The 14433-nt window shown below is 46.2% G+C and overlaps 1 protein-coding gene across 1 annotated transcript in view; it reads left to right on the top strand.

The window, feature by feature from the left end:
• FAM3A (FAM3 metabolism regulating signaling molecule A) overlaps positions 1-14433 on the top strand; it is a 458496-nt gene that overhangs the window by 271313 nt on the left and 172750 nt on the right. Inside the window, exon 7 of the mRNA XM_069645229.1 lies at positions 6746-6796. Within this exon, the coding sequence (XP_069501330.1) occupies positions 6746-6796 (51 nt within the window). The remainder of the gene's footprint in view (positions 1-6745; positions 6797-14433) is intronic.

Genomic DNA, 14433 nt, shown 5'->3' with positions numbered 1-14433 from the left:
ATTTTAGAGTGGTTATTAGCGCACCTACAGAGATCGATCCCACAGATTCAACCAATTTCAGATCAATGTGTTACTCAACTGGGTAATTGGTACATACACCGTGGGTGACAATAGAGGCAGACGCTCATCATAAGGAACCCTGTGGGCCCTCTGGATGACTTATTGGCGCGGACCAGTGAAGCTAGACGAAATTTAAGCCGGGATTCATTGTGTGCGCTGGCGTGACTCTGCACTGCAGGGAAGCTAGTGTCAAGCACAACTGCAATTAGGGAAATTGATGCTGGATCCGGGCTTGGGGCACTCGAGAACAATAGGGAGAGATGATTGCCTGAGAGTGGGCTTTATCAAGTGGCGCAGTTCGGCCACTTACACAGGTACGCACATTGCCCCTCTCAGAAACCGGGCCTGGGACTCCCTAACCCCTGCTACCTCACACTCCCAAACTTGAGTCGGCACTGCCGCACTGCTTGCTGGCAGTAAGCAGACCACAATACACTGCGGCCGTGTTTGTAAGGCGGGGACTCCTACATATTACAATTAATACTTGAGCACTGCGTGGGAGCCTTCTCAGGGATAATACTCCTTTTTTGGCAAGCACTTGCAGCCTATGCTGGGAATCTCCAGAATGTAGTGACTATACTGAAGCCGAACGCCTCCATAAGATACGTGGTCACAGCAGGCCCCCGAGCATTGATCTCATATAAGCTCACGGGAGAAGCAAAGTGAACATACTGGTCAAGTTTAACAAAATAGAGGTCATAACGTGATCTCCAATAAAGTTGCAAGCTGACAACCTGCGCAGGCTGGACAAAGGAGCCTCGGAATCTGATACAGACACTTGCTGCAGACAAATACTGACAAAACATGCCGCAGCATCCTCTGGCATCATGACTAAAGGCGCTAACAAGAAAAAAGGCTCAATGGATTCCTTTGCTGACCCCCCGGCCCTCGACTGCCGAGATGGCCACTCACTCCAATGCCAGCTAGAATTGGGCGGCGGAGGACCACCTCCTCCACACCATGCAGAGTAGATTCATGTCCGTTAATGTGAAACTGTACGATATTGTCACTACTATGGGATCCTTAAAGCAAAATTAGAGAAGGAGAGTGTGAGAATCGACGAGGTGGAAACAAGAGTCAGCATGGCTGAAGATACGCTTCACCAACGTTATCGCGATATATCGACCCTCAAAGCGGAGTTAACCAAGATAAGAAACAAATGTGATGATCTCGAATCGCACTCCAGGCGTAACATACAAATTATTGGTGTGCCTGAATCAACAAGTCTGGGCCCGATGGAACCCTTTGTTGAGTCGCTTCTAAAAACACTGACGCCTCCACATTATCTGCACTATTTCTTGTCGAAAGAGCTAACTGCACCCTCGCCCCGCTGCCACGTCCTGGCGCACCCCACGTACGATCATAGCCAGACTGCTAAACTACAGAGACCGAGATACTATCCTAAAGCTTTCCAGAGAACATGGTATGCTGCGATATGAATCAAGTAACATCCGTATTTACCCAGATTTTGCCCAGAGGAAAAGGTATGACCCTGTAAAGAGACTCCCGAGAGCACGCAAAGTACCATACTCTCTGATCTTCCCTGCAAAACTAAGAATACAGCACAGGAGAAGAGCGCACTTCTTTGAGTCCCCTGCTGATGCGCTCAACTATGTTGATGCCTCCATACCTGCCCCACCGCATAGAGAACCAAATAACCCGATTGGAGAAGGACAAGGTGGGGGAATGTGCGAATGACTGCGCCAGCTCTACGTGGGGCATAACTACTTAATGAGTAAATAGTAATAAGCATGCAAATATGTTGTAATTAAAGTCAGGTGGGATGCACCGGAGCCCGATTGGGAGGACATGGCGGCCAACAAAATGACTCTGGGAGTATCCTTGGTTCAAATGGGAATACATCATCGAGTTGGGATGGATGATGCGTGTGGTGGGAGGGGGCTGTTACCCAAGTTAAGTTAATGTGGCTCGGCGAGAGTTGTAATTCGACCAGGACTGTATGTTTTGCAAATGTATGAAAACCAGATAACTTGCACTTGGGGGGGAATGGGACGAAATGGCAGAGAAATCGAAAATCGGGGTGCCAAGTTACAATCCAGAGCATGAGGCATATACTAGATATGAATGGCAGATAATTTGAAATTGATATCATAGAATGTGCGTGGATTAAACAATCCAATATAAACCAGAAATATCTGGACATATCTGAAGCGACACTCACCCAATGCAGTAATGCTACAGGAAACACATGCCCTTGATACGACACAAAGCACAATTGCACCGAAGTGGGGTAGACGGAGATACTATACTTTGTATTCCTCACAAGCACAAGGTGTGATCACACTAATCCATAAACTTCAACACTGAATCCACCCACATTGGCCCCAACGGAAGATATGTGATTATCACAGGGGCAATCAATAACGAAGCTGGTAAACTAGTTAACACATAGGGCCTGAATATCGACGACGCAGCCTTCTGTGCTCACGTGAAAACTCTGATTGGGAAGATACTGGAGGGCCCTGTTCTGCTGGGAAGTGATTTCAATACCATTCTGGATATTTTCAAAGATGGATTCAACACAAGAAATCAGGGAAACACCAGAGCAGCCCAAGTGATACAGCAGATCATGGCACAGTATTTGCTAGTTGATGTATGGAGAGCAGAACATCCCAATAAAACTGAATTCATGTACTATTCCACTGTGCACGATGCACTATCCAGAATAGACTTTTGGCTGGTCTCGGCAGTCTGGCTAGACGGAATGCGTGGATCCAGGATATTGCCACGCTTCCTGCCGGGCCATTCCCCGATAGTAATTCAGGTAGAACTGACACCTGAAATTAGGCCCCCGCCCTATATGGAGAATGGCTCCAGCCGCACTCACTGATGCTGCTCTGGCAGAAACCCTAAGGACAGAAATAGACAACTTTTTCAGCAATAACGACGAATCAGTGGAGACACATACCACGGAACCATACCTTAAATGTTTCCCATATAGTGGCATGATGCCCTCGACATCCGGCATCCTTAAAAACATGAGAAAGGAGCTGGGTGAAATAGAAGAAACCTTGAAAAAACTTGAGAATTACTACAGTGACACCAGGGACAGAGCACTCCTGGGTATACTATAAAGTAACTTGTTAAAATTCTGGGAATTGGCAGACCGTGAGGACCGTTTCACAGCCAAACTGACCCAGGCCCGTAAATATGGAGAGGACAGGCCAGGTCACTTCCTTGCGGAGTAGTTAGAGGAGAAAGGGAAACACTGCACATCACAGGCATCACCAGCCCGAACGGCAGCCATATTATCAATGTTAGAGAGATCAACGAGACATTTAGGAATTATTACCAAACACTATATGCAAACTCTGATGCTAGAACTAAGATAGAGGTGGAGGAGTATATGAACGAGACCCCTCTTCCCCGTCTGGACCAAGAAGCGGTAGAGAAGCTAAATTGTCCAGTTACGCTAGAAGAGATTGCAGTGGCAATAGCCACACTGGCCTCCGGGAAGGCCCCAGCCCAAGGCCCAGACGGACTAGGGAAGGAACTCTTTAAAAAAACTACAAGGTCACACTAGCCCCCCAATTACTCAATGTGTGGGAGGAATCATGTTGCTTTGGTCAACTAGCTGCGTCCTTTACCGAGGCAGTGATAACAGTGCTCCTGAAACCCGACAGACCCTCTGCAGAGATGTCCGCATATCACTGATAAATGCTGACACAAAAATATTTGCAAAGGCTCTGGCAGATAGACTCCTCCTGTACATGTCTACCCTAGTACACCCGGACCAATCAGGATTCATCACTGGCAGATCGACCACATTAAACTGGTGGAGACTGTTCCGGACAACGTCCCAGTTAAACCCGGCAACTTCTGCCGCGGCTGTCATTCTAGACGCCCAGCAAGCATTCGACTAGGTGTCCTGGAATTACTTATTCGGGGTGCTGAGATGATTGAGTTTGGGGTATGGATTTATAAAATATGTGAAACTGTCATGTACAAACCCAAAAGCTATAGTACACACCAATCGTAATTACTTGACACCCTTTGCATTGGCGAGGGGTACACGTCAGGGATGCCCGTTTTCTCCCCTTTTATTTGCCCTGACTATAGAACCTCTAGCTAGTCGTATAAGGACCTTCCATGGCCGTAGAGGTATACATATATCCGCCCTCCACAGGCGATTTCCCTTTATGCGGATATCTTCGGACCCCAAACGCAAACAAAACGCTGGTGCTGGATGGGGTTGGTGTATTCACACTACTCGGATTATAAAATCAAAACCGCCAAATCAGAACTATTCCCATTGACGGATTATAAAGAAACCGGCAAACCTCCATGGGCTTAAATTTGCTCCGACTACTGCCAAATATTTAGGCGTATTGGTGTCACGGACACAGAAATTATTACTTGACAAAAACTATGAGCAATACTTGAACACATTAGAAATCAAATTAAATTTGTGGTCGAAATACCCAATCTCGTTATACGGTAGAATCTCGCTCCTAAAGATGGTGGTGGCACCCAAGCTGTTGTATTTTTTCAACATGATTCAGTTGTGGCCCGGGCAGAGATTCTTTAACAAATTGCGATCACTGGTCATACAATTTGCATGGGAGGGCAGGGTTGCACGCATCAAATGGGAATCCATCACAGAACCATATGACGGGGTCGGCCTTGCAGCCCCGGATTTTGAACTCGATTACCTAGCCGCACAAGCACATTATGCAGGATAGCTGTACATGACAGACACATACACACCACACAGGGAATTGGAAGAATACAGGGCAAGCTCGACAGATCTTAGATCAGTAATACTAAGTGACCATTATATTGACTCGTGTTCATACGACCCTGTGTGCACCACGGTTAATGCATGGCACCAAATATATAGAAGATTGGGCCCGACGAACCCATATTGCAATAGCATTCCATTGTGGAACTGTCCAGGGCTCCCCCCTACATTTGATGCATACATCCAGGCAGCACGGGACCCAGGAAAAGAAATGAGACTAGGAGATTACTAACCGGGGGGCAGGTTCGTTGCGTTGTTCTAATAACGTGCAGTCCCAAGGACATCTGGGGGACACACCGGGAATTTATAGATAAGGAATAAAGCTCCATCTAAACCATTATAATGCTATGTTATGAAACACGCGATGAAATGTGCTGTCTATCTTCAAGAGATATATAAACAATTGACAACATAAGAAATGTATGGGAAATGCAACACATCGTTAATGCTTTGTATAAATGCAAATGATATTCATAACTGCCTACTTGTAACCCAAGTGCAAACAAGTTAAATAAAGTTTATAAGTTTAGTAAGACCACCTCATCGTGAATGTATGTGCATAGTGTGGATTTAGTGGCATTATTTTTCAAAGTGTGTTTACAGCCCTAATACATATCCTATTTTTATACTTTACTATCTATCCTGAATTGTTATTATTGGAGTGCTCTGTATGTGTCTAATTTTTATGAAATTCATCCCCACATAATCCAAATTCGAGGCCTTACTATATATTCACCTACCTACCTCGAGCCGTTCCTGTTCAGTATAATAGGTTCTGAATCTTCCTCCAGGGTTGATTCTGAAAATCCATCTTAATAGTCCCCGTTCCCAGTTTCAACTTGGAACTTCGCAGGTCTCCAGCTTGTTCCCCAAGACGCATCCTCCTGCAACCACTTCCCTCTATCACGAAGAGGGACTTTGCTCGAGCAGTGTTTTTGTTCTCGCTGCATGAGTCAACTGCCACCGCCTAATCAGTGTTCTTCGCTGCTACCTTCTTTGGTTGAGTCCTGTGTGTCTCCTGATATTGTGGGATCTGTGGTGGTCTTCGGCAGAAGTTGTCTGGGTCTTCCAACTGCAAGGTATCGCGCACTGCCTCATCAGAGTATGGAACTACCACCTAGACGGACCCAAATTCCAACCCCAACTAGCACTGCAATCACAGCCCCTGCACCCCCTACAGCAAAACCGAAGTGGTCCTAGCAAATCTAGCAACCGCAGGAGTGTTTTCTAGTGGAATCGGAGTAAAGGGGGACTGGGTCTACCATGCATACCTGTTTCCACTCCCTCCCGCCATAGGGTTGTACAAGTGTAAAGACCTCACCCTACCTCTTCCTTGTCTGGTCGTGATCAGTGGCGGTCCAGCCAATGATCCACACTGAGTTTGCCCCAAAGTAGTGGGATTGGAAGAGGACCCCTAATCTTGTAAACATACCTTTTTGTTTTTGCACTGCGGAACATTTTATCTACCTGTTGGCTTTGCGAAACACTTGCTCCCTCACACTACAGACTTCCAACTCCCTGCAACAGGTACTTACCTGGAACCTTTGATTCTTAGTGGCAGTTGCCCTGCCTACCTTGTCAGGGAATGGCTTATCATGGGATAAGCCTTATTTGATAAGGCAGGGTCATTTGTTTCTGTTGCTTCTCATTTACCATTGCTTATGCATTGTTTCGACTATTTTCCAGTTTACAGTTTTAATCACTTGCAACATTTTCAGAAGTAAAGTGTCTTTAGTGAGACCACTAACTCTGGATGTGTATGTTTATAGTTTTTATATAGTAATGCTTACCTGTGATTTGAATTGCTGTGAGTGTGTTCAGGCTTATAAATACTATAGTGAGGGTAGTGGCAATGCTTAATTTTGAAAAACTGTCTATCTATGCCCAGGGGCATCTTCTAACCCATGCCTTCTTTGATTCCAGGTGTGAACGGAGAGCTGATTGCAGCTAAATATTTTGACATGTGGGCTGGCGGTGAGTGAGCAGAGATGCCTTACAATCTTTTGTGAGCCATGACCTTGTATTAGACCGTCTTCTCCAATTGTGTGGGAGTAGTACATTAGGCACTTCCCTTTAGGACCAGGGTTCTCAGCCGGATTTAGCTATTCTCCCGACTCTACACAAATCGGCTCGGTCCATTTTGGACTTGCTATAAAGGGGACTAAAATATGTGTTGACCGCAGAGCAATATGTATTGCTTGGTTCTATATGGATTGCAATATTTGTTTCTGCTTTAAAGGATAGTTCAGCTCTCAGGAGGGTTAACTATGTGCTGATGTGTTCAAGAAATTATCTGCGGGGTACTGAATTTTACTGCAGTATTCTTTTTTAGATTGTGCACATATGGCCTCATTCTACTACACAGTAGAAAACAATCGGTTTACAAGCTGGGCAACAGAATTGCACTGAGTTAAATGTTTCTTAAATCATTTGCCAAAATGTTCTGTCATTCGTTGCCACTCGATAAAACATGCCTTTTATCTGTTCACTCATGTCAGGGAATGCTTACATTTGTGTTAATATGATGTGCGAACACAAGTTCCTTGCTACTAATCATTTTGATACGAACATGATTACTATGTACATAAGCAAAATCAATAAATAGAGTTTGATTGTTGGTTGTGTGCGCCTATGGGGAAAATGGAGGTACATAATTTGTGTACATTTGACTAAGAATAAACCATTGCAGCCTTGATTACTTTTCAGTAAGAAGCATTGAATAATATAGAGATGTGTATACACAAATAACAAGTGATACACTAATATGCTCACATCCGTAGTCATCGACTGCTTGCCTGCTAACATTGAGAGACTGGGACTTGTACAGATAAGTGCTTTTGGACAGAACAAAGATATTTGCTGGGTATATTGTCATCCAAATAATTCCAGGCAGGTATTTGCATTAGGTGTAGTGAGTGATATAGAAAATGGACTAATGTAGTGACCATTAATTTCGAACTACACTGAAGGAACCTGGATGGATTATAAATATTTTACTACCAAAAGATTTTCGGAATTTTTTTGCTTATGTTTTCAGGAAATCTAGATATTAGATTTCATGTTTAGGGTAGACTTGGATAAACCTGCAGGATAGACTTTCTGCTATTACGCCATTACATTAAATGATGACTAGGACGCTAAAGGAAACCTAGATGCTATCAGCGCAACTTAATTGCTGGGAGCTAGTTAAGCGATTATTTTTTCCCTAGAACAGCCTGATTAGTTTGACACCGGGAAACTGTATTTCACACCCCAGGCCAATGGTGCTATACAAATATACGTACATGACATTAACACTGTGTTTGGTATTGTGTATAAAGAAGCATTAGGGTATGTTAGGCAGGTTATTTCTTTGTGCAAATCTTTCCCTCTCTTGCTTGAGCCTCCTAGCACAACTTCTGGACTCTGAGAATATTTTGTTCACGGACTTTGAAGGTGAGTGAGACATTTTTACCTCACTCACTGCCTGCATTCACTTAGTTTGGGGACACTGACCACATGAATCGGTTACCAGTGTGGGGAGACGTCTCCCCTTTATTCTGGCATCTGTACTTTCCTGTGGCAGCACCTAATCATACCCCCCCCCCCCCCCCCCACACACACACACACACACACACACAAACACAATGTGGTGTGATGCGATACCAGGGACCCCTAGATGCCATTTTCTCTGTCATTTTGGTTGCAATGGATAGCTCCTGTGTCCACCACTGCAGGAGCTGTCTCCTTTTTTAAACAGTTTATTTTACCCAATGAAGCAAAAGTCATCATACATGGAGTGCTGCGGACACACTTGGTGTCCCTGTTTTCTTTGTCATAATAAACACTTTTATTACTTTTCCAGGCATCCTCTGAACAGGCTGGTGGTAGTAGTTTTGTGTTTGCCTTTTTGTTGTCGTGCATCGTGTGCTGCCTTTTCAGCATACATTTTAAGAGAACCATATAATCAGACTAGCTTTTCCTCCTGTTTTAAGGCTGTTCAGGATTCAATGTGATAACTTTGCAGAGAAAAGGTTGCCAGGTATGCAAATTTGTTTTATTCCTGAGCCCTATAATTCTTCTCCCAAATATTCTAGGAGGGTATAATTATATATTGTTACTTCCAATCCTAGACTACTTGGGGAAAGTGTTTGTCTGGAGGGTGTATTTTTGGGGAAATGTCACCACATGCGGCCATTATAGTGCAACATTATTACTGGATACGATGAAGGGTCCTTTCTCTTAATGCAATTTGGTAGCTTCGTTCAGAAAGCCAGCAAATGTTCTTCTGTGGGTGTGAGCTGGTAGAAAGCTGTGGGTGTGAGCTGGTAGAAAGCGGAGAGGTGGAATTCACATACTCTTAGGTCCCGTCCCCTTTCCTCCATACTGCATGGGTGTCCCTTGCGAGGGACGGGAGACGGAACCTTTTTAACCTGAAAAATCTTCTTCCCCTCTAAATTTAGAGGCGCGACCATGGGAGAATGCAATGCCCTAACTCCTCCCTCTGGCGCCACACCCCAGTCTCCTTTTCCGCATCAACGGGAACGGGCCGAATTCACCAGCGCTCCTGGGTTTGACTTCGGCTATGTAATTCCACGCATGGATTTTTCCTCTATATTTTCATCCGCACCCCACAAGGGAGACTCCCTCCCAGGGACTCTCCTGCGCGGGAGGGACGGTCAGGTCCTTATACCAACACACGCACCGAGGCTGTCACAGCTACCGGCCTCTGGGCTGAGGGGTCCTCGGATCCTCCCAGTGCCAGGGTTGATGGGCCGCTAGGCTCTGTTACCGGGCTTACGCCCGAGGGGCTCCGCCCTTGTACTAGCATCATGGCCGAGGGGCTGCGCCCTGTTACCAGCAGTACATCTGAGGGGGCGCCTGAACGCAGCTCTAACGACCCCCGGGTCGAGATTGGTACACCTACCGTGCCCGAGGAGCGGGGCAAGTCGTGCGCCTCAGACATAAGAGACTTGGCAGAGGCTGGCCCCAGCGAGCCGAGCAACATGTCGCAGCCACGTGGTAGGAAGCTCAACAAAATGGCAGACGTGCCAGAAAAAGACACCCGTTCAACGCCTCTGCAGGACTTCTGCAAAGAACGAGTATCGAGGTGGGACTGGCATCAACCAGGTACGTGGCCTACGGCCTACCCTTCTTATGCGCAAGGCCGTTTTCCCTTGCGTCCGTATGTACAGGGTAGGAGGAGAAAACCTTGGAGGCATACAATAAGAAGCTGTATTCCAATGCTTCCAATGCTGCCTTGCATCTGCGACAGACCAATGCAGACGCCATGCTGGCAGCCGGCAACCAGAGATTATGGCGGGAAATTGCGGACTTCCTCCCGGAACTCCCCGCCCACAGCCAATCGCGTTTTAAGGCGGGGCTAGCCAAAGCCAAGCTCGTGGCTCAGGATATCATGGAGTCCACCCTGGCACACATTGATACCTGTCATGGTCATGAGTCAAGGGCGGAGGCATGCAGGGGTTGCATGCACAGGAGACCTGGGTGGACACTGTTCTGGCGCCTTTGGCACCAGGCTCATGAACAAAAGTAAATAAGAACATCCATTTAACACTAAAAGGCTTTTATTTTGGACATAGCACTTCAGATGCATTAACCTTGAACATTCCATCCATTAGGTAGGATGCATTAACCTTGAATATTCCATCCATTAAGCAGCGTATTCTTGGGTGTGGCTGCTAATGGATTGCCTTTGCACGTGCTCAGTCTCTAGGATTGGCAGGGTGTGGCTGGTAAGCCAGCCCTAATGGGCGTGCCAACTATCTCAGCTATATAAGCTACCCCGATCCTCAAGACAGACGCTTCGCGTTATTCTGCACTTGCACGCAGCGTAACGCTCACCGTCGCCTGAGGTCAGACTTAACTTTTGAAGATCCTGCTTCCTGGACATCCTGCTTCCTGCCAGCATACTTACCAACTGGGGGAAGCTGTTTTTACCTGTACATCTCTTCGGTGAGCCAAGTATTCATCTTTACACTTTCTGGAACGCTGAAATCTTCATCTTGGCACCGCAGCACGACACGCTCCGTTGTCGACGGCAGCACCTGCAACAGAAGACAAGGTTAGACATCGAAAAAACAGTCAGTTTAAGGTTGTGCTTCACCATATTTCGCGCTTTTCCTTAAACCATCACTTACCTGCTGTCGAACATTGTGGGCAAGCAGGCAATTTTTGCTTTTAACTCATCCTGAAGACCCTACTCTCTTCAATCGCTAAGCCCTCCTTAAGTTTCATATCTCATTATGTATAGAGATCATTTTCCACCATATTCACACTCACTCGTCTTCTCCCATGATATGATTTACTAATCCAAAGGGTGCAAATCCCCATTTTGTCTGTATAGTGGAAAATGATCTCTATACATAATGAGATACGAAACTTAAGAGGGGCTTAGCGATTGAAGAGAGTAGGGTCTTCAGGGTGAGTTAAAAGCTAAAATTGCCTGCTTGCCCCTGAATATGACTACTCCAGGGGATGACCAATGTACAATAGGGCGCTCTGATTGGAATGCGATACTACTGATCCAGCTTTTTTGACACGTCTTGTTACTTCAGGTCTATTGCAGAGATTGACTGGCATGGAAGACACGCTTGGATATCCATTACAATAATCTCTGAAATTCGGAATTTGGATTTGGGAATAAGACATGTAGATGTAAGTATGTAATTGCATCTAGTAGAGTAAGAATCTCATAGGATCGGAGGATCTCACTGTAGTTTCCCTACATTATAGGAAGCGACCTATGATCTGAACCATCCGATGATCAATCCTCATAAGATACATTTTGGAGATTGAAGAGCCTCGCTTGAAGAAGAAAGTATATGCTTTAAGCATTTTCATCAAAAACACTTTGGTGTGACTTTTTTGAGTAAGTATAGTGGTAATTTTTGAATACCAATATTTGAAAAAGGAAATCACAGAGGCTGATTTCGCGTTTGTTTGCATCCTAGGTGGGGCCAGATGGTGTTGACTATCATGTAGGGATGTTAATAGGATTAATCCAGTCATCAACGCGGCTAGAGTGTCATCAAATATCATTTAAACACATTGACCTAATGATTACTATTTAGAATCATGCATGCACATTGATAGTGTGTAAATAAATAAGAGGGAATGGCCATAATTTTTAGTGTTGTATATTTGTATAATATGTTTCTAGAATTCTGTTATTGTGTATTATTTTTTAGGTGGTGTAACTCACCCTACTCATTAATGGGGATGAGGAAACTCCCCATATTGGTCCTAACGAAGGTTGCATTAATAAGTGGGCGAAGGTTTTTGACGTCCTAAAAGACAACCGAAACAGGTGTAGACAGATATATCAGTGTGACTAGTAGTATACGCATAGAACCATCAGACCATTTGTTGGAGGACTTTACACAGTGCAAAAAGGATTTTTTTGCTGACTATTTTATCAGAAAGATGTGTGTTATTTGTTTGTTTTAGAAAATAATAGTGAATGAATGGTAGGAGTGAATCAGTATGAGTTGAATTTAAAAAAAACTATTTCGTGTTTAAATGTTCTAAGGAAAAGACATTTTATATTTTGATATGAAAAGAAAAGATTTTGAATTCAATATTTGGCATTTATTGATATATGTAAAAAAGAGAAATGTGTTAAATTCTCTTTTCCCTATCCCAGTGGTCCAATCTTTTGTTTATTGTCCCCCACACAAGACTCTTGATGAGGAGGATTCAGCTCCACTTCGCAGCGTCGTGGAACCAGGGGAAGGGCTCTCAGGCCGAAATTGTCAAGTTCCCCATCTCTCTCCAACCTGTTGACGGGCAAGCCCTTCAGGCCCCCTTTCCCACAGGTAACGATTACCAGAGACTCCTCCCTAGAGGGCTGGGGAGCCACCCGGGAGGACCCGTCAAGAACAAGAATACCATATCAATTGGCTGGATCTGAGCGCCATCTGGTTAGCGCCCAGAGCCTTCCTCCCACGTCTCAAGGGAAGGGTTGTCCTCATCCAGACAGACAACTCGACCAGTATGTACTACATCAACAAGCAAGGGGGCACCAGGTCCCTGTGCAGACTGGCGATCAACATAAGGGAATGGGCCTTGGAGAACAAGATTTTCCTAACGGCAGTCCACCTTCTGGGGGAATCCAACCTGTAAGTGGACAGGCTCAGCAGGTTGGGAACAGGCGGCAGCTGAACAACCTCGTTTGCACAGGAGATCTTCCACAGATGGGGCCTCCCCCAGGTGGATCTCTTTACCACCAGGCACAACAAGAAGTGCTCCCAGTTCACCACCTGGCAGGTGCAGGGCCTAAGCTCCCTGGGCGATGCCTTATGGATCCAGTGGAACAGCATGTCAGCATACGCCTTCCCGCCCACTCCACTGATTCACAGAGTGCTTTGCAAGTTCAAGGAGTCTCACCAGCTCAACGTCATTCTGATAGCTCTGTGGTGGCCAGCCAGGCCATGGTTCTCGGAGCTGCTCAGCCTCTCGGAGGTCCCTCCAATCAACCTCCCGACGGGCCCAGCAGATCTTCTTACACAGCAGGGGGGGCACGGTCATCCACCCCGCCCCTCAGAAGCTGGCCCTCACAGCGTGGTTCCTGAGAAAGTGATGCTCAGCCACCTCATCGGCGCACAGGGTCACCGAGATTCAGGCCCTAGTCGCCTCAGAGCCGTACACTACCTTTCACAAGGATAAGGTGGTCCTGCGGACCCATCCGGCATTTCTACCTAAAGTGCCATCAGCCTTTCACTTAAACAAGGAGTTTGTCCTTCCTACATTCTTTGCTGACCCTGGTTGTCAGGTGTGCCCTGAAATTCTACCTGGACAGGGCTTCCGCAAGTCAGATGCCCTATTCATCACTTTTGGAGGCGCCAGGCCAGGCTATCAGGCCTCCAAAGCCTCACTTTCCCGCTGGATGGTAGCGGCCATCAAGGACGCGTACAAGGGCCAGCATAGACCCCTTCCGTCGAACATGCATACCCATGCTGTCGGGGCCAAGGCAACGGCCATCGCCTTTCAGCGCCATGTCCCCTGGCAGGTTATAAGCAGTGTGGCCACATGGGTCACTCCATCAGCTTTCTGCAAGCATTAATGTTTGGATGCCGGCTCCAGGTCAGATGCGGCTTTCGGACAGGCGGTTCTCCGGAACCTGTTTGCTTAAGGAGGGTCTCCTCTCCACCCTGGGGCTACATTCAGTTGTAATCGCCATTGCAGTATGGAGGAAAGGGGACATGACGTAACAGTAATTAGAAGTGACTAACCGTAGTGAATAACGTACTCTTGGTCCATAGTCCCTTTTCCTCCATATGTCCCACCATCCTCCCCCCTAATAATCTGGTGTCATTAGGCAATGGTAAATATATTGTCGACGCGTCTTTGGGGACTGAGGTGTGGCGCCGGAGGGCGAAGTCAAGGCAGCGCATGCTCCCAGGGCTGTGCCTCCGCACGCCTCTAAATTTAGAGGGGAAGAACATTTTTCTGGTGGAAAAGGTTCTGTCTCCCGTCCCTCGCGAGGGACGCCCATGCAGTATGGAGGAAAGGGGACTATGGACTAACAGTACATTAGTCACTACGGTGAGTAACATATAATTTCCTCTTGTGGCTTGGCTGTTGCTGGACAGATTCTGGGAGACATGTTGCCC

The sequence above is a fragment of the Ambystoma mexicanum genome, chromosome 2p, assembly GCF_040938575.1.
Source record: "Ambystoma mexicanum isolate Mex_15411 chromosome 2p, UKY_AmexF1_1, whole genome shotgun sequence".
NCBI lineage: Eukaryota > Metazoa > Chordata > Amphibia > Caudata > Ambystomatidae > Ambystoma > Ambystoma mexicanum.
The sequence above is the reverse complement of the archived record's forward strand: the minus strand, read 5'-3'. Positions and strand labels throughout refer to the sequence as shown.